Raw genomic sequence first — 17,888 nt, 5'->3', positions numbered from 1 at the left:
AATGAAAATAAGAATCCAGATTCTGAAATCCATATTCCTGGAGAAAAATGTTAAGTCTGAAGGAAAATGTTAAATTTGAAATGCTAAGATTTCATTATAGACACATGAGCTGGTAACAGACTGGTGTTTTAAGAGCAGAAAAAAGAGAAAAAATTTCATTTAGTGGGCTGGGTGAGAAGGAATAGCATTTCCAAGTGTGTCTTACATGTATTTAGAAGACAGTAAGACAGATGCTGTAGGAGATGAAGCAACTTCTTATTTATAAGACTGCTGCTTCTATGGATGGGTTTATTGATATGCTCCCCCACTTTTTTTTTTCTTGAAAATGTTTATAATACATTTATTCCCTTTGTATCACAGGTAGGAAAAATGACTAAAGCAAATATCTTTGTTTCTCTCATTACTCTTTATATTTGGAATCTATTTCTTCATGGGAGGGGAATTACTGAATAGACAGGTGTGCCTTTAAAATAAATTTTTATTTCTGGCTGAGATGTGATTCATGCTTATACTATATTCTATACTATAGTAATACATATACTATATTATCAAAGGCAAGGGGTACTATTTGCTATTTGAGAAAGAACAACTTGTTAATCAGATTTTTGCTTTCCATTCTTAAAACACATAGGTGCTGGCCTATGCATGCATACAAATCCTTACAAGCCTTGAGTTCAGGTGTAAACTATTGCCCTAATATATTAAGCTAAATCATAAGAACTTTAAAGTTTTGGTAATAGTGAGGAGATGAAGTAATTTGAAAAAAGAATATGAAAAATTTATCAATCCAAAACTCACAGAATTAAATATACTATTGTTGCTTTACTTTTTTCCCCACTATAAAAGGTTATGAAATGTTTGCCTACATGCTTTGGCTGTCAATCATTTTTTTTCTATCTGTGACTCAAGACAACAAAAGTTTGAGTATCTTAATGCAAGTCTTTAAGTGTCTAAATGGTCTTTCTGACATTACTGCAATCTTAGATTCATGAGATGCTGTCAGTAGACTTCTTGATATAATACTGATTTCTTGGAATTAAGGGAACAGATATCAAGAGATGAAACACTGATTGAAACGTGTTAATGAAGATCCTTATTTTATTTAATTGTTGGGTGTCAGAGTCAGCAGTTGGAGATTTGCTTTTCTACCATCTCCCCTTTTTTTTCAAAAAGAATAAAATATATTTAAAATATTATTATAAAATGAGTGCATGCCTGTTAACTGATGTTAACTAACTGCTGTGAACAATTCCTAAATTTCACTGGATTAATACACTCCAGTATAGTATCCCAATCAGAGGGCTGTTTTCCCTTAGAGCATTTCAGGGACCTTGCCTGCTTCTGTCTTGTTGGTCTGCCACCTACTGGCACCAGAATCATTACCTTGCAAGCTTCAGGAGGGAAAAGAGTGCCAAAGACACATCTATTTCTTAAATATAGCAGCTCAGAAGTAACACATCATTTTTGCTCATCTCTGGTTGGCATTCATTATGACATGGCCGTAGCTGGAGGTTGACGGTGAGTGGGAGAATCCTGGGTTGGCAGCCACCTTCCAGTGATAATGCAATGCTATGGGAAGAGGAACTGTGAATTTTTGGTGGGTAGCTAGCCATTTTTGCCTCAGTTGCTAATTGTAAAAACATTCAGATAAGAACATCCTCTATATATACACATGTAACATAATGTCATAATGTTATTATAGATAACATTCAGTTCTGTTTTTTCTTTTTTTTAAACTTAACATATATGAATGTTCTTTCTTGTCAGTTCATAATGCTATTATACTTAATGGCTCACTAGTATTCTGTTGTATGGCTGCATCATTTATATAACTAATCCCCTCTTAATAAACATCTTAGTACTCACTTATTTTGCCCTTGTATTAGTATTTCCTTAGGTTAAGTTTCTAATTATGGAATTTCTTGGCTGAAAGACTGCATATTAAATATTTTGACAGACATTTCCAAATTCATCACCATTTAAAAACACCATTTTGTACTTTTACCTATAGAGAATTTGCCTATATTCTCACCAATTCTATGTTATGTACATTTAAAATAATTGCCAATTCTTTAGGCCTAAAATATCTCATTTTGTTTTAATTTACATTTATTTGTGAGGTTAAACATCACACACACACACACACACACACACACACACACACACACACACTGTATTTCTTCTGTGAGTTGTCTGTTCTTAATTTATGCCTCTTGCATCAGTGTCCCATGGCTGTTGTAACAAATAGCCACAAGTTTAATGGCTTAAAATAACAGAGATTTATTTTCTCACTATGCTAGAGGCCAGAAGTCCATCATCAAGATACCACTCTCTAGAGGCTCCAGGAGAAGTTCCTTTTCTCATCTCTTTCAGTATTTGGTGGCTCCAGGTGTTCATTTGCTCGTGGCTGCATCACTTGAATCTGTCTGCCTCTGCCTTACAAGGATTCATATGATTGCTTTCAGGGCCCACCTGGGTAATTGGGCCTAGGCTGTTCCTCTCAAGGGCCTTAACTTAATCACATCTGCAAGGACCTTTTATATAAGTAAGGTAATGTTCACAGGTGTCAGGGACTAGGACATGACCATATCTTTTTTGGGGAACCCATCATCCAGCCTACTACTATACATATTTCTCATTAATTTTCAAGAGCTCTTTATATGCTGGGGAGATGGGCAAGCCTTTTATCAACTACATATGCTGTAAATTTTCCATTTTGTTACTTGTCTTTTGAGTTATTTCAAGGCATGTTTTTCCTGCAGAGGTAGTTTTCAAATGTTAACTTCATCAGTCTTTTCTTACTGGGATTTCTGTCATACTTTGAAAGGCTGTTCTAATTCTGGCACTATAAAAATATTCTTCTATATTATTTTCCAGTATTCTTAGGGTTTCATTATTGAGTCTGGGTGGAGTTTATTTTGATGCAGCAAGTGAAATACAGATACACTTAAACATTTAGACAATAATAAAATACCTTTCCATAGCACCTACCATATACTGATAATTTTTCTTAAATAGGTATATTAACTCAATTCTTACAACTGTACTATACAAGTAGATGTGTTATAATTTCTCCCATTTTCAGACCAGGAAACTAAGGCACAGGGAAGTCCAGCAACTTGCTTGAGCTCTGCTGTAGGTGGCAGAGCCGGGATTCAAACCTAGGAATTGTGGTACCAGGGGTGATGCTCTCAGTCACGACACTTGATATTGTTATGGTGAACAGTGGACCCAACAGTACTTGAGTAACCTCCCTCTGGCCCTGTGTAAAATGCCGCTTTTATCATATACTACATCCTTATATATATTTTGATTGAATTCTGATCTCTCTTTGGCTCCTGAGTCCTTCCAAGCTAATAACAATTTCTATCAAATTTACTTCATAGTGAAAGAGAAAGAGGTCACATGACATCAGTGGGGAATTTGAGCAAAATTTCAAGGCAAACCACCAGTGCATTTGAGAAAAGTCTATTGTGTCATCTTTGGGATCTTGGCTAAAAGGACTAAATGATAATTTTAATTAGATTCTGTTGACTCTCTTATAATACAAACTGCTTTTACATGTTGTTTTGATTAATTAAATGAGGTAATGTATAGCACAGTGCCCAGCATCCAGTAGGTAGTAAGTGTTCAATAAATAGTAATATTAATCCTTACTGTTTGCCAATGGGTTTCAGCCCCAGGCAAATCCACTATGGAGTCAGTGAGACTGAGGAATGACAATGGAACATTTTTGGGGTGAAAGGGTTTATTACCCAGCTTCTTCTCCTGGCAATAGGTGGAGCACTAGAATCACATCTGCGTCCAACAGTCTGCAGGTCTGTAATCCTCCTTCATCTCTGCCTCTGCCCAGAGCACTGGGCAGAGCTCTTTATAGTGACTCAGTCAGTAATAGCTTATTGCTTACAGGTGAGGAAGCAGTATACCAGCAGCAGGCCAGTTTCATCATCAAGTAGTTTAGGTTTGATGAGGATCCTGGCCATAGCAACTTCCATTTTCCCCACACTTACAATGGCCCTCTAAGGGAGATAGTATTAATGATTATCCATTCCCAGTTTACAGAGTGGGAAACTGAAGATGGAGGTAGTGGTAGGAAGTGTTGGGAGATTAGTGGTAGGAGGTTGTGGTAGGTTAGTGGTAGTGCTGGGATACAAGTCCACTCCATTCTGCCTCCATAGTACCTGAATGAATGAATAAATCAAGAGAGGAAGGAAATGTTTGGCCAGAGCCTCTAAGGTCCTTTTTAAAACAAAAATAAAATTGCTTATCATATTGCTAAAATGTCTAAAATCCATTTTGATCATGTTAAGATATTTTTTCTCTAGGATCTTTAGAAAGAGATGAAAGTATGGAAACCTGTGGAAGAAAGCCATGTTAAATGATTAATAGTATGTCAAGTCTTCTCATCCCTTTATATTGTACTTGTTCCGTTCAAGATCATGCATCCAGCCAACACACTTGACTGAATCCAGGGCTGCTGCCAGCCGGGAGTGAGAGGGCAGAGGCATTAAGGGGCACACACTGAGCAGCGAGGGGGTGAGCGGATTCTTAAGCCAGGGTTGGCTCATTTCCCAGGGTGCTGACCTCAATACCAGCACAGAAGAAAATCTTACTCCAAAAGTTTATATTATCTGGGCTTCAGTTCCAAGAGTACTTTGAATACATCTAGATGACAACCCAAATAAAATTTAGTTTTTTTTTCCTGAGCTGCATTTTCCTAAGCAGCAAGAAAGGACCAAGAATAGGCTAAGGCCTTGGAATCATGAGTGCTTGTTTATTTGAATCATTGGCATCAAGAGCATGTTAGAAATGCCCCACCGCAGGACCCCAAAACATAATCTTCATTTTTAAGCCCAGACGGTTTGTATATCCATGACCATCTGAGGAGCTCTGCTCTGGCAATATTGATGAAAATACAGGTTAGGGCACTCTGAAATGCAGTGCTGAAATATGAGAACTTTAAAGGGAGGGGTAGTTTTGGTGTTTTCACAGACTTTCTTAATTTCCTCCAGGCCCTTGATTGCTTTTTTTCAGAGTACCCCAGGCAGCAGAGCTGGCCTCTCCTCTCCTGGAGCTAGGAAGGGCTTCAGGAGGAGGTCGTCTCCAGCTATTATTGCTAAGGAGACTTTGCACAGAAGCTTCCACCTCTGCAGTGCTTAAGGGCATGATGTGAAAAGTTGGCAGAAATTAAGAAGCTTTAAAAAAGTATATCCACTTTGTCAGTAATGGACAAAAAAGGAGGAAATTAGGTAACTATTAAAAAATAGAAATGCTATGCTTAGTAATATCTTACCAGTTTTCAATGCAATTTTAAACAGGCACCTGTGGAGCCTGGGGCAGGAATACAAATGGAGACCCACGTGCCATGGTTAAATAAAATACATTCTATCATCCTTCCTTGACAAACATACTATCGTAAGAACAAAATTAAAATATGTATAAAGCTATGGTTTTTATATGACTAAAAATCAGAAGATAGCGAAGAATTAAATTGAATTATTGTATGTGTCTGAGTGTTGTGTTATGGGCCAGTCGAATTTGGGTATGTAATAAAGATATAATCTGTATTTATTTTTTCTTGCCTTCATGTCAGCAAGAGAACTATGTTGTTATAATTGAGATTTTCACATAATTTGAGCTCTGTTAAAAGCAGTGATCTAACGTAAATGTGATCTAAGTAAAATGTATTTATAATTAAAATTGTATTACAAGGGGTTCAAAATTTGAATATATTTGCATCATGGACTGGAAGGAACAAAAGATAAGAACATTGATGCTTGGTAATAGGACATGGTATTTCATTATAAAGAATCAACTGCATTCATGCCATGTGAGAAGAAGGATTGACAAGCTAATTAATTTGTGTTTTCTCTTACCTAAGCACTTCCGCTGCTCAAACCCTCCCAGCGCTTGGATGCAGGGTCTGTCCCTGATGCCCGCAGTGGCCCAACCCACAGACCACCGTAGCATTTGGATGCAGTCACCTTTCCTTTGGGGATATAGACCAAGAGATGTGGAGAAGTATTTGCCTGAGACCCCAGAGGTGTTGAGTAGATGTTAGGGCTCTGGTGTGCCCTGCCAGCATGGAGCCCCGGGTCATGGGTGACAGAGGCACCTGTGTGACCTTTAACACATATATTTATCGGAGGGAGGGTTGTGATATGTGGAGCTCTCAAAACCTCAGGTTCTGGGTCGGGGTCACTACAAAACCTTCTGAGGTGAAACCTCATATGTAATAATTCCATCATAACAAGTCTGTTTGATGGTAACATCAGTGTATATATTTGTCAAAATTCATCAAACTGTACACTTAAGATTTGTGCATTGTACTGCATGTAAACTATACTTCAATAAAGTCCTATTAGTATAAAAAATAAAAGCTACGAGAGCACACTCTTCTCTGTGAGGGGGCAGCTGCAATATGATCTGTCATGCTAACTCGACTATTCATATATTCTTTTGTCATTTGCCTGCATGCATGTGTACAAACACACCACATGCTTTCTTCTTTCTTTTCTTTAATCTGGTTGCAATCCCATCACACATAGGATTTTTATGTCTTTGGTATTATATCTTAAATCTTTTTCTATGGATACTTCATAATTATATAATGATTGTTTCCACTTTTTTCACTCTTATAAATAGTATTCCAGTCTACACTTTTATGTATAAAGTTTTTAGCTTACTATTTTCTTGGGATAACCTTCCAGATATAGGATGAATGAGTAAAAGATTATGAAGGTATATATTGAAGCTCTATATTATAATGCCTAAGATGTTGGGCATTTGAATTCAGAACAAGCTGGGTTCAAATTCTCTGACTCTTCTTAGCCTTGGACAAGCTTCTGTAAATCTACTTCAGTAGCTTCTTGGAGTTGTTTTGAAGATTAAATAAGATGATGTATATAAAGGGTTTATGATGTAATTAATCTATACAGTATTCACTTTGTGAAATATAATGAAACTACTTTCTAAAAGGATGTAACTAGCTTCACTCTGCATGGTGACGCTGAAGTAGTTTTCCTGCATAATCACTTCATAAAATAGAGTCCCAGCTATTCTATGGATGAAATATTTTATTGCTGTTTTAATTGCATTATTTTTGACTACTAAGAAGTTGGGCATTTTTCAGTGTTCTTGATTTTTAAAATCTTCTGAATTTCACCTTTAAAAAACTCTTCCATCTGCTTTTTCAAATGCCCTTACTTCATTGCTGATTTATGGACAAGACTTCAGTACCAAGTCTTATGGTTAAGATTAAGCATCACTAAAGCACAGGCCCTAGTAAAAGGAAGAAAAATGGGTTTGTGTTATTTGTGATCTGGCCAGTAAGAGAGAAGTAAAACACAGCATGACCCCACAGGGCGGCTTTTTGTATCAGTCCAACAACTGATTTCTCAGAGCTTCTGGTTCCCAGATGTTTTCTCAGCAGTCAAGTCTGGTCTAGTTGTGGGAGTGGGGAGGGCCAGGTGGGCTGGAGGAGGTTCATTTTAGTACTAGGGTGGCCCTGTTGTGGCCTGCGATACCTTTTGCATTTCTTGGACTGTGGGTCTGTGGTAACTTATGTCTGTATACTTATCAGGGGTAGAAAGAAGACAAGTTTTCCCAGATCTATATGTAACTTTGCCAAGGATAGAAATTGTGTTGAAATTGAATTATCACTTCCCATTGCCTTGTGTGAATTACAAAGGGGAAAATTTCTCCCTGATCCGTACACATCAAAAATAGCAAGCAACAAGCAGCAAGCCTCCACACAGGAGTGAGGGTCCTGGCAGAGTGCATAGGCACCACCACCACCACCATGGTGGATCGTCGTGGTCACACCCCATGTTCCAGGAGAAAGAAAAGGCATTTTACAGGTGAGGACACAGACTCAGGAGCGTTTGTGCACCGGTCACCCAGGTGAAAGTTGGCAGAAATGACCCTTCACATGCAGGACTGTCTGGATCTGAAGCAGGTTCTTCCACACTTCAGAGGAAGGTGTTCCTTTAGGTCAAAGAGTTCCTGTACTCCCTTCCCCACCCCATCACTACAGGAGTGGGTACAGGGCCTGCCAGCAGCAGGACTGGTCTTTGCATCTCTTCTGGCCCCCTGTCTGGGGCTGAACTTAGCATGTCCCTGTTCAGCAGGCCCACAGGAGTCAGGCATCACTAAAGGCTGGGTATGTCCGACGTCATTCCCAAACTCTGGCTCAGTGCTAAGTCCCAGAAACCCTCATGATCTGTTGCAGCTGGCCAGGTTGGGTCATGAGGCTTCTTTGCTGAGAAGTCTTCAAGGATAATGCTCTCACTCCCTGGTTGGGGGCCAAGCTCTTTCAGCAAACCCTGGGCCAAAGGTAAACCAGCTCTCTATTTCTGAAAAACAAATAGTGATTTTTTTAAGTCTCATTCCTTTGGTGATCACAGAAGGCAGGTGAGAAAGTTCTCTCTTGGAAGGTTGTGTAAACTTCCACAGATTCCCATGAAGAGAGAGACTGTCAACCTCTCAGGGGTGGTAGAAGCCAGTGCTCCTCAAGGCCAAGGGTCTGGGAACTCCATCACATAAGGCCACCTCTTAGTGAGGTGGTCTAGAGCTGACCCAGGCTGCACACTTAAATTGTGTGACCACGGGCAACTCAGGGTTCAGTCACTTCTCTTGTCCCCCTCAGATCTTATCTCTTTCATGAAAAAGTTTAAAGCACACCTCAAATATCAAAGTACAATAATAATAAATTACATCTTCTGCTGATCTTGGTTTTTCCCTGGGGTCATTGTCTCTTACATATGCTCCCTCAGGCATGAAAAAATAATAATCCAGCTCTCTATTTTTGAGTATGCCACTTCCTCAGACCATTGAGAGATTGTATTCTGAAAAACCCTTTAATTACATAATTCCTGTTTCTGCTTAAATTCTCTATGTTGTCCATTTGTAATTTATATGTTATTATGGGAAATTTGAAACATATGTGAAAGAATGATGTAATAAACCCCCATGGGCCCATCAACCAGCTTCAGCAATTATCGACATTTTGTCAGTTTGCTATCATCTCCCCGACTCCCTGTGCATTTTTGGCAGAGGGGAGTGCTGGAGTGTTTTAAAGCAGCTCTCAGACTTCAGTCATTTTACTGTTAAATTCTTACTTTCTGTATCTAACAGAGAGGGTCCTTCCTTTTTGTAAAATGTAAGTCCAATGTCATTATTACACTCAACAAAATTAATACAAAGTGATACAAGGGTTCTTTGAACCTTTAGTGAACTCAAAATGGAAGGGTATTGAGAAGAAGGAGCTCTGGCCTGGGTTTACTCCCTTTCCCTTTCCCCCAGAAAAAGTGGTAGAATTCACTGAGAAGGGTCTTGGGGTTTAAGCTGAGCTACCCTATACTAGACTTTAAGAAAGCAAATAAGGGAAAGGCCTTTCCAGAGCAATGGCTATACTAACATTTATTGAGCGCCTATTGTGTACATCTCCATTAGTATCATCTTCTCTCACCTTCACACCAAAGCTGAGAAGCAGAAACAGAGGGTCTGGGAGGAGCTTCCCAAACGTAACCTAGTTAGTCAACATTATAGTATCCTAACATTGTCCTGACTCCATGCTGAATCAGTAAGAGGTTCCTATTTAGCATTCCGTATGAAGCTATTTGGTCCATGCTTTAATCTAACCTGTTTATCTCTATGGAAACTTAACCAGTTCATTTTTTGAGATTCTCTGGGGAAATAATTAAGTGAGGAGAGTAATATCTTACTCAGAGCATGAAAATGCCTTCCTCTGTCCAGCCCAAGGACCCCTCCACTCAATCTCCCTCTCTTTCTAGTCCCCTTTCCCCAGATGGATAGAATGTAAATCTCAAGGCTTATAAATCACTCTTCAGGATTAAAGGGCATTTGTAGGTTTGTCCTGGAAATACTTGAATTTTTACCTTGGAAATCTGAAACCTTTTATTCAGTAAGAAGCATTGTTAATTAGCAAAATGGGGAAGTGCTTCCTTAAACGTGCTTGGCAGTGGGGAGAGGCCCCTTGAAAGTATTCTGGGAAGGAGACATAAAAGGAATGGAGGTGACCAAGAAGAGAGGGAAACAAAAGCAAAGCTTCAAAAGACTCAGCTTGAGATGAACACTGGTAACTTATGTTTGTGTTTAAAACATCCTTCTGCACACCCAAAAGAGCAGGCAGATTCCTGTGTACCTGCTGTGGTAAGGAGCCCATCCCAGCAGGTATACTGGGAAGCTACTGAAGCTTAAACTTCAGGGCCCCTTCCATCCCTCTCAAAAGCTTGGGAGAGGCTCTAGAAATGTGTTCCTGTGCTCATGGGTATAAGCTTCAAATCATTTAAAACCTGGTCTATCCCTCATCTCAAGGATCAAGTTCTCATACCCTGATAAGTCCCAGATTTTCCTTCTGGTGGTTTCCCTTCCTTCCTTTCTAATGTTCTTTGTAATTTGCAAGGCTTTAACTTAATTTATATTTCATTTGTGCAGATGAAATTATGCAGCAGGAAATCAGGCCATTGGTAGCAGTGGATATAATTGAACAACTTCACAGGCAATTTGCCATTCTTTCAGGTAAGGGGCAAATTCATTTTCATTTTAAGATTTTGTTGTGTATGTGGGGGGGTGGTTCAAGGGCTCAGCCTCTTGAACCTTGATGAACATAGTACTCAAGTGTTAGTCACCCCTTAAGCCTCACCCAGGACTAAAATGAGGTGAAGACTGTCCAGCTGGAGGAGGATGGGATCCCGTAGGTGTCATTCCTTTTGCTTTTGGGTGTGATTTGATCTTTCCCAAGGGAGTACTTTTTTTTTGAGGCTGTAATGAGCAGAGCTTCCTTTCCTTTTGAGGAAGGAAAAATAAATAACTACTGACATCAGTTGCTACCATGACATTCTTCTAATATTCTTCTTGGATGTTCTTCCAAGATCGACACTTAAAAGAGTCTTGGCTCTAGGGTTCATGAGCAATGCTGAGGTTATTTGTTACTTGAGAGATTTGTCTTTTATTCTTAGCTCTTAAGGACCTAATTTTAATACATTGGTTTCCACTAAGTGAATGGGAATAAAGGGAGACTAATATTAATAAAAGGCTAGAAATTTTCTGAGCCTGGGCACAACCCTGAAAAGTTGTCATTACAAAACAGTGTTCTTTCCTCTTTCTCTCAGCCTAGGGTGACATGGCTTTAATTATTGAAACTGGAGGTATACACCAAACTCTAAAATTAGACCTTTCTTGGAAGCATGGTGTGAGATCAGATGTTAGCACCTATCACAGAGGAATAAGGTGGGGAGTCACTCTCCTTATATTTTATATCTGCCCTGAAAAAAATAACAAGACCATTTTAGTTACATCACAGAGAGAATATGTAGTTGGTATGAATTTTTACAACATGGGATATAAAAAAAGTCAAATTTCTTTCTTTTCTCTAAATCAGGTTTGATCTGCACCAAATTCCTCATTTCACTGAGTTTTAGGGAAATGAAATCTCCATTATTGGGATACCTCTCCCTATCCCAAAGTTGTATCCTGGTAGAGGACATCTTAAAAAATCCAGAACATTCTGGGGAATTCTCTGGTCTTTCCTCCACTTTGGTTACTGCTCACATAGTCACTGAAAGCTCCATAAATACAGGGTCCTCATTTTTCTTATTTTTCCTGTATCACCAGTGCTTAGAACAGAGACCAGAACCTAATAGGCTCAAAAAAACAAGTCCTGGTCTGTCTGTGAGGCCATTGGAGCCCCTGCTCCCTGAATCCCCAGTCTAAGCACAGACTCCTTGGCAGGAGTGCCTAACCAGCCTTCTGAGGGTGCAGTCTCCAAGCTGCCCACAGTGAGCCTTAGACTGTGCAAAACAAAAGGCAGCATGGGGACGGTCCTCTGGATTTCTGGCTACTGCTGCTGCTGTGGTCCTCCACTTCAGAAGGCTGCAAAGCCAGTGTGCAGCCAGGCAAGAGCAAATGTCAACAAGGAGGCCATTAGGGGTGCCTGTGTAGTTGTGGCTGTAAAACAGAACTCTCTGTAATTAGGTCTTTTCCCATTGCTGTGGCAGCCTGGCTGTGGTCTCTGCTCTGAGTCACAGCAGTTTTCCTTTTCCTGATTCAGACAAGCAAGATGAAGATGCTCCAGCTGGAGACTTTTCTACAGATTTCAGTGAGCTTAGGCCCCATCAACCAGAAATGCTGGGAAGGAGAGGAGGAGCCTTTTTCTCAGTGAGAACTCAGTTGCCTGGCCTGATGTGCTCTGTGAGTGTGCTCCCATGGCCAGTGGGAGAGCAGGGGCTTGTGGCATGGTGACTGACCCAGATTTGTCGCCAGATGACTTGAAGCCTCTGAATGGTGAAGCCCATGGGCAGGGGCTACCAGCAGGAAGTAGATACTGACCAGGGCCAAACCCTCTGGTGGCTCTGACCTTGGAAGACAGCCTGCATGTTCCCAGTGAACCTGGGATATTTCTAAGTTCAGGGCTTAGGTAGGAAACAAGATAATATAAGCATGTTAGTGTGGCAGAAACACTCTAGGCTTTGGACTCAAACAATTCTGGGTTCAAATTCCAACACAACTAGCAGGTTGCTCTGAACCTCAGGTTTCTCATCTGTAAGGTGGGTGTTTAAAGAAAGTACCTAGCATGATATCTGGCTACAAGAGAGCTTAGCCTATGGGAATTGTGGGTTTTTTAAAAAATCACATAACAAGAAGCCTAGAGGTAGAAATCCCTAGTATTGGATCAGTGGCTCAACAACATTAAGAGTGATATCTTTGTGATTATTCTTGATGTTTCTTGTGTTTTTAAAGTCTTGATCCTATATTGGCTGCTGCAGCTCCAGATATCAAGTTTGTATCCAAAGTAGGAAGAAGGAAAAAGGAGTAATGTGGGCTTCTTCTCTTCCTTTTGCCAGGAGAGCAAAAATTTCCCAGAAGCTCTTGGCAGATGTCCGCTTATGTCTCATTATAGTACTATGTCATGTAGCCATTCCTACCAGCAACGGAGTCTGAGAAGGCAAACATTTAGCTTTTTACCTGCCATAGTAGAAGGTCATCAGGGAAGAGAGAGTTGGGAATAAATTAGCCATTTATCAGTGTCTGCCATATACCTCTCCTTTAATTAAAAGGAATTATCCTGTCTCTCTGTCACATAACACCTTTACTCTTTTAGATATATTTAGTAATGAAGGCATAAAGTACTCTTAGACTTGTGGAGTCTTCAGTGCTTCCCCCCATATGCACAACAGTGCAGCCTAGGGTTGGTAGAAGTGGAGTTCCTGGGGGCAAGTGAGAGATTCTCACCTAAAACAATGAAGAATATCCAACCAAAGAAGTGAGCAGAGTCAAAGCTTACGTCTAAATCAGACGTGGTGCTAGTAACTCGCACCTGGGAAATGAGAACCAATGCAAGAAGGTGCAGAGCAGTGCTCTTTAATAGAAATGTAACGTGACTCACATATTTACTTTTAAATTTGTTAGTAGCCATATTTAAGAAGAAAAAGGAACACATGAAATTAATTTTAATAATGTATTTTATTTAGCTAGATATATCTGTCATATTCTAATATGTCATCAATATTAAAAATTATTAATGAGGTACTTAATTTTTTTTGTACGAAGTCTTGGAGATCTCATTTGTATTTTATACTTCAGCACATCTCAGTTTGGACTGGTCATATTTCAAGTGCTCAACAGCTACATGTGTCTACTGGATATTGTATTGGGCAGTGCAGGCTACAGAAGTGGTTTTCAATCATGTTGGACCAAATGCCTCCTTTTAATAACAAATGATTTGTATTGCTCCCCACCATCTTGAAGTGAACTTTATGGGTAGGATGGGCTAAACAACTATAATAAGTAAACTCTTAAGTATACAATGTCTCAAACACAATAGAAATTTTTGTTCTTGCTCTTAGAATAGTTCAGCATGTATTCCTGGTCAGCAGATGACTTTTCTCCATGTGAAGGTTCCTGAATGAAAGATTTCCTTTCACTTTGTGGTCTTCTTATTATTAGTACCCATTTTATGGCTGTCTTATTATCTGCATCCAGAAAGCAGACAGGGAAAGAGTAAACTGTTTCTTATAAGCCTCAGACCAGCAACAGCACAAACTATGTTCCATTGATTTGAACCTAGCCAGTTAGAGGGATACGCTTAACAGCAAGGGGAGCTGGGAAATGGAGTTTAGCTGTGTGCCTACCATCTTCTTACACATATAATTTTTTTAAATGAAGAAATAAAATGTAAAGGTGAGCTGCACTATAAAGAAGAAACAAAAGGAAAGTAAACACAGCAAAATAATATGTATTTCTAGTTACATTAGAAAAAATAATGAAATAGGTACTTGCCCCTGTACATAGAGTCACCAAGATTGTGACAGGTGCAGATGCCAATGTGTGGTATGGGTGATCAGGCACCCTGAGTGGCCTTACTGTAGTGATTTTCTGAAATAGTAAACAATTTTTAATAAAGTTTTATCTAAAGTAAAGTATTGCCTTTCCTCAATTTATATAGTAGTAGTATTAGAAGTTCAATATGTATTTAAGATGTTTAAAAATACTTTATGATTTGTGACAGCATGGATGGAACTTGAGGGTATTATGCTAAGTGAAATAAGTCAGACAAAGAAAGACAAATACTCTATGATCTTACATATAGAATAAAAACAAAAAACAAAAAACAAAACTCATAGAAGCAGAGAACAGACCAGTAGATGCCAGAGGCAGGGGTAGAATGGGTGAGGGTGGTCAAAAGGTACAAACTTCCAGTTATAAGACAAATAAGTCCTGGGGATGTAATGTACAACATGGTGACTACAGTTAACAATACTGTATTGTATATTTGAAAATTGCTAAGAGAGTAGATCTTTAAAGTTCTCACCACAAGAAAAAAAATGTGTAACCCTGTGTGGTGATGGATGTTGACTAAATTTACTGTAGTGATTATTTCATATGTACACATATATCAAGCCATTATGTTATATATCGTAAATTAATGCAATGTTATATGTCAATTATATCTCAATAAAACCAGAAAAAATACTTTATATGTAAAATAGAGTTACAGTCTAGGATCAGATCACTATAAATGAATCTTTCACTTATGTTGAGTTTCTGGTAAGACATTTGGAAGTCACACAGGATGTGGGGCACTTCTTTATTATGCAGGAGAGATTATTTAGTATCCCAGCCCCTGAGGTTTCCGAAGTGCCTCCCTGGGAGTAGTACTATTTCCCCAGCTACTCTCAGTTCTTTTGGGGGAGGGAAAGGGAAATAGATACTGGGAGGCAAATTGCAGAAGCTGCCTCTCTCTCTCTCTCCCCCCCATTGTTGGTCTTCACCATCTTCCTGTGGATTCCAGCGCATTCCAAATTCTTCTCTGAAGACAGAGGCTTCATGCCAGCCAGTACCCAGATCCTCATGGGGATAGTCTAATGTACCCCTGGCACTTACTGTTGTTTTCCATAGTAAAGCTAGTTCTTTCCCATTCAATGAGCAGGTCAAAATTATAGTAGGAGGAGTGAAGTTTATTTTACTTGGTTCAACTACTTTGGTTGCTTTGTCTTCCTTGAATGGACTTCTTTGGCACCATCCTTCCTCCTTTTGCACTTCCACATTTCCTCACAAGGGGGCACTGAAAGCGTTGTTGTGTGTTGTCCGGCTTTGTTTCCGGGTGCTCAAGTTATGTGTCACAGCAGGTGGTGTCCCCAGTTAACCTCTGGGCCTCTGGTGTTGAGTATTGGTATTAACCAAGATACAAGAAAACTCCACCTATCTTTGTCCATTCAGGTGTGAAGAGCTTTAATTTATAATTAATGATAAATGGTAAAATCATTAAATGATATAATCATATCCTAATGAATATTTTAGGGTATTTTGGTTCCTTGAAATATTTTAGCCATTCTCTTGGCAGATATTGGTTATACAATTACTATAGTGTTATAGTACATCCAAATTTAGCCTTTCCAGAGATGCAAATTCTCTTAATACATGTTTCTCTGAAACCTCTATGGCTGTGAAACTGCAAAGAGGAAGAATATTAGGTGAAAGCTGACAGTATTCTGCTCTAAACTGTTTCCAGCCAACATAACAAGGTCACTCAATATCCTTGTCAAAGCCTGACATACATCTAATCTACAATGTTTTTTTTTTTTTAAGTAACCATACAGGATTAATAAGGAGGCACTTCCTGGAGAAAAATTTCTGGTTGACCAGACAAATCTTGCATGGTTTCATTCCATAGTGATTGGTGTCTGAGAGCCTAGGAATCACATTAACAGCACTCACAAGAGACTTGGGTAGAAAGCCCACAGTGCTCACTTATTTACATGATACAAATACTCATGTTTGCTCGATAGCACATATTCTCCCTTGAAACAAATTTACATGAAAGGTAGACTATAAGCAGAAGGAGCTTATCAGGCGGACTCAGCAGTGAGTGGGGTGGATGGTCGTCGTGACGGCGTCATCAGGTCAGTGGGTGACACGGCCTGGATCTTCGTGCTGGTTGTCCAGGCCCTCTCCTTAGGACAGCATTGAAGGGTGCACTGCCCACCTTCGGTTCTCTGAGCTTCCCTTTCTTATGGCTTCTTTAACCCCACACCCTCAGCAATCACACAGCCCTCATTAAACCACAGCCAGTGCTGATACCTCTTTCCTTGGGTATGTGAGACAGGTGCAATCTTTTGCAGTTGGCTTCCCTGGGGAGCCATTATTGCTCTCAAAGTGGTTTTCCTCCCCAGGCATAACCAGAAAGGTGCTCCCAGCACTTTGGCTCCTGTGCCATCAGCTAGGGCACAGATGCCCCAAACTTTCTCAGTTCTTGGTTCCTTAGTATCTCTATAATTTTTTCACAGCTCTTCTTGACCAAAAGTAACACCTAACAGTTAACACAACTTAAGTCTGTATGTGCTAACAACTTAGTAGCTGCTTGAAAAATAACTACACATAAATTGACAGAAAAAGTAATGTTTATATTTCATTCTTAGATAACAATTATCTCAAATCTTGGAATCAGACTAGACAGCACCGCCCCGATTTCCTTTTCCGCACCGATTTTCATCCTGTACTTACTTCTTATTCCAGCAGCCACCCCAAACCTGACTTCACAAAGATGCAATGCCATTCAAAAGAATGTAGTACCATTTAATGTTGAAACTGTGAACTACCTCAGGCTAGTAGTATGCATGATATCTGACAGATGCTAACTATTGCTGTTTCCCTCAAAAATTTAAAATATTCATGGTGCTTCCGTGAGGTCACTGTGGTTCGCTGAGTACCTGGCAGACAGTTCGGGAACCATGGGGCTGGAATTTATTCATTTGGCTACCTCTAGCTGCAATGTGATGGGGAAATTTAATTGCTTTGATTTAATCTGTTGGCTTTGCTTCAATGAATTAAATATTTAAATATTAATTTTTTTTTTGAGAGGGCTTCTCATATTTATTGATCAAATGGTTGTTAACAACAATAAAATTCTGTATAGGGGAGTCAATGCTCAATGCACAATCATTAATCCACCCCAAGCCTAATTCTCGTCAGTCTCCAATCTTCTGAAGCATAATGAACAAGTTCTTACGTGGTGAACAAATTCTTACATAGTGAATAAGTTCTTACATGGTGAACAGTACAAGGGCAGTCATCACAGAAACTTTTGGTTTTGATCACGCATTATGAACTATAAACAATCAGGTCAAATATGAATATTCGTTTGATTTTTATACTTGATTTATATGTGAATCCCACATTTCTCCCTTATTATTATTATTATTTTTAATAAAATGCTGAAGTGGTAGGTAGATGCAAGATAAAGGTAGAAAACATAGTTTAGTGCTGTAAGAGAGCAAATGTAGATGATCAGGTGTGTGCCTGTAGACTAAGTGTTAGTCCAAGCTAGACAAGGGCAACAAAACATCCACGGATGCAGAAGATTTCTC

At 39.4% G+C, this 17,888-nt stretch overlaps 1 protein-coding gene across 2 annotated transcripts in view; it reads left to right on the top strand.

The window, feature by feature from the left end:
- MCF2L2 (MCF.2 cell line derived transforming sequence-like 2) overlaps nucleotides 1-17,888 on the top strand; it is a 274,274-nt gene that overhangs the window by 28,388 nt on the left and 227,998 nt on the right. For both annotated transcript variants that reach the window (XM_036926717.2, XM_036926715.2), the window contains exon 2: nucleotides 10,459-10,542. In XM_036926717.2, the coding sequence (XP_036782612.2) occupies nucleotides 10,459-10,542 (84 nt within the window). The remainder of the gene's footprint in view (nucleotides 1-10,458; nucleotides 10,543-17,888) is intronic.

This window comes from Manis pentadactyla, chromosome 1 (genome assembly GCF_030020395.1).
Source record: "Manis pentadactyla isolate mManPen7 chromosome 1, mManPen7.hap1, whole genome shotgun sequence".
NCBI lineage: Eukaryota > Metazoa > Chordata > Mammalia > Pholidota > Manidae > Manis > Manis pentadactyla.
This window is presented reverse-complemented; position numbering and strand designations above follow the sequence as displayed.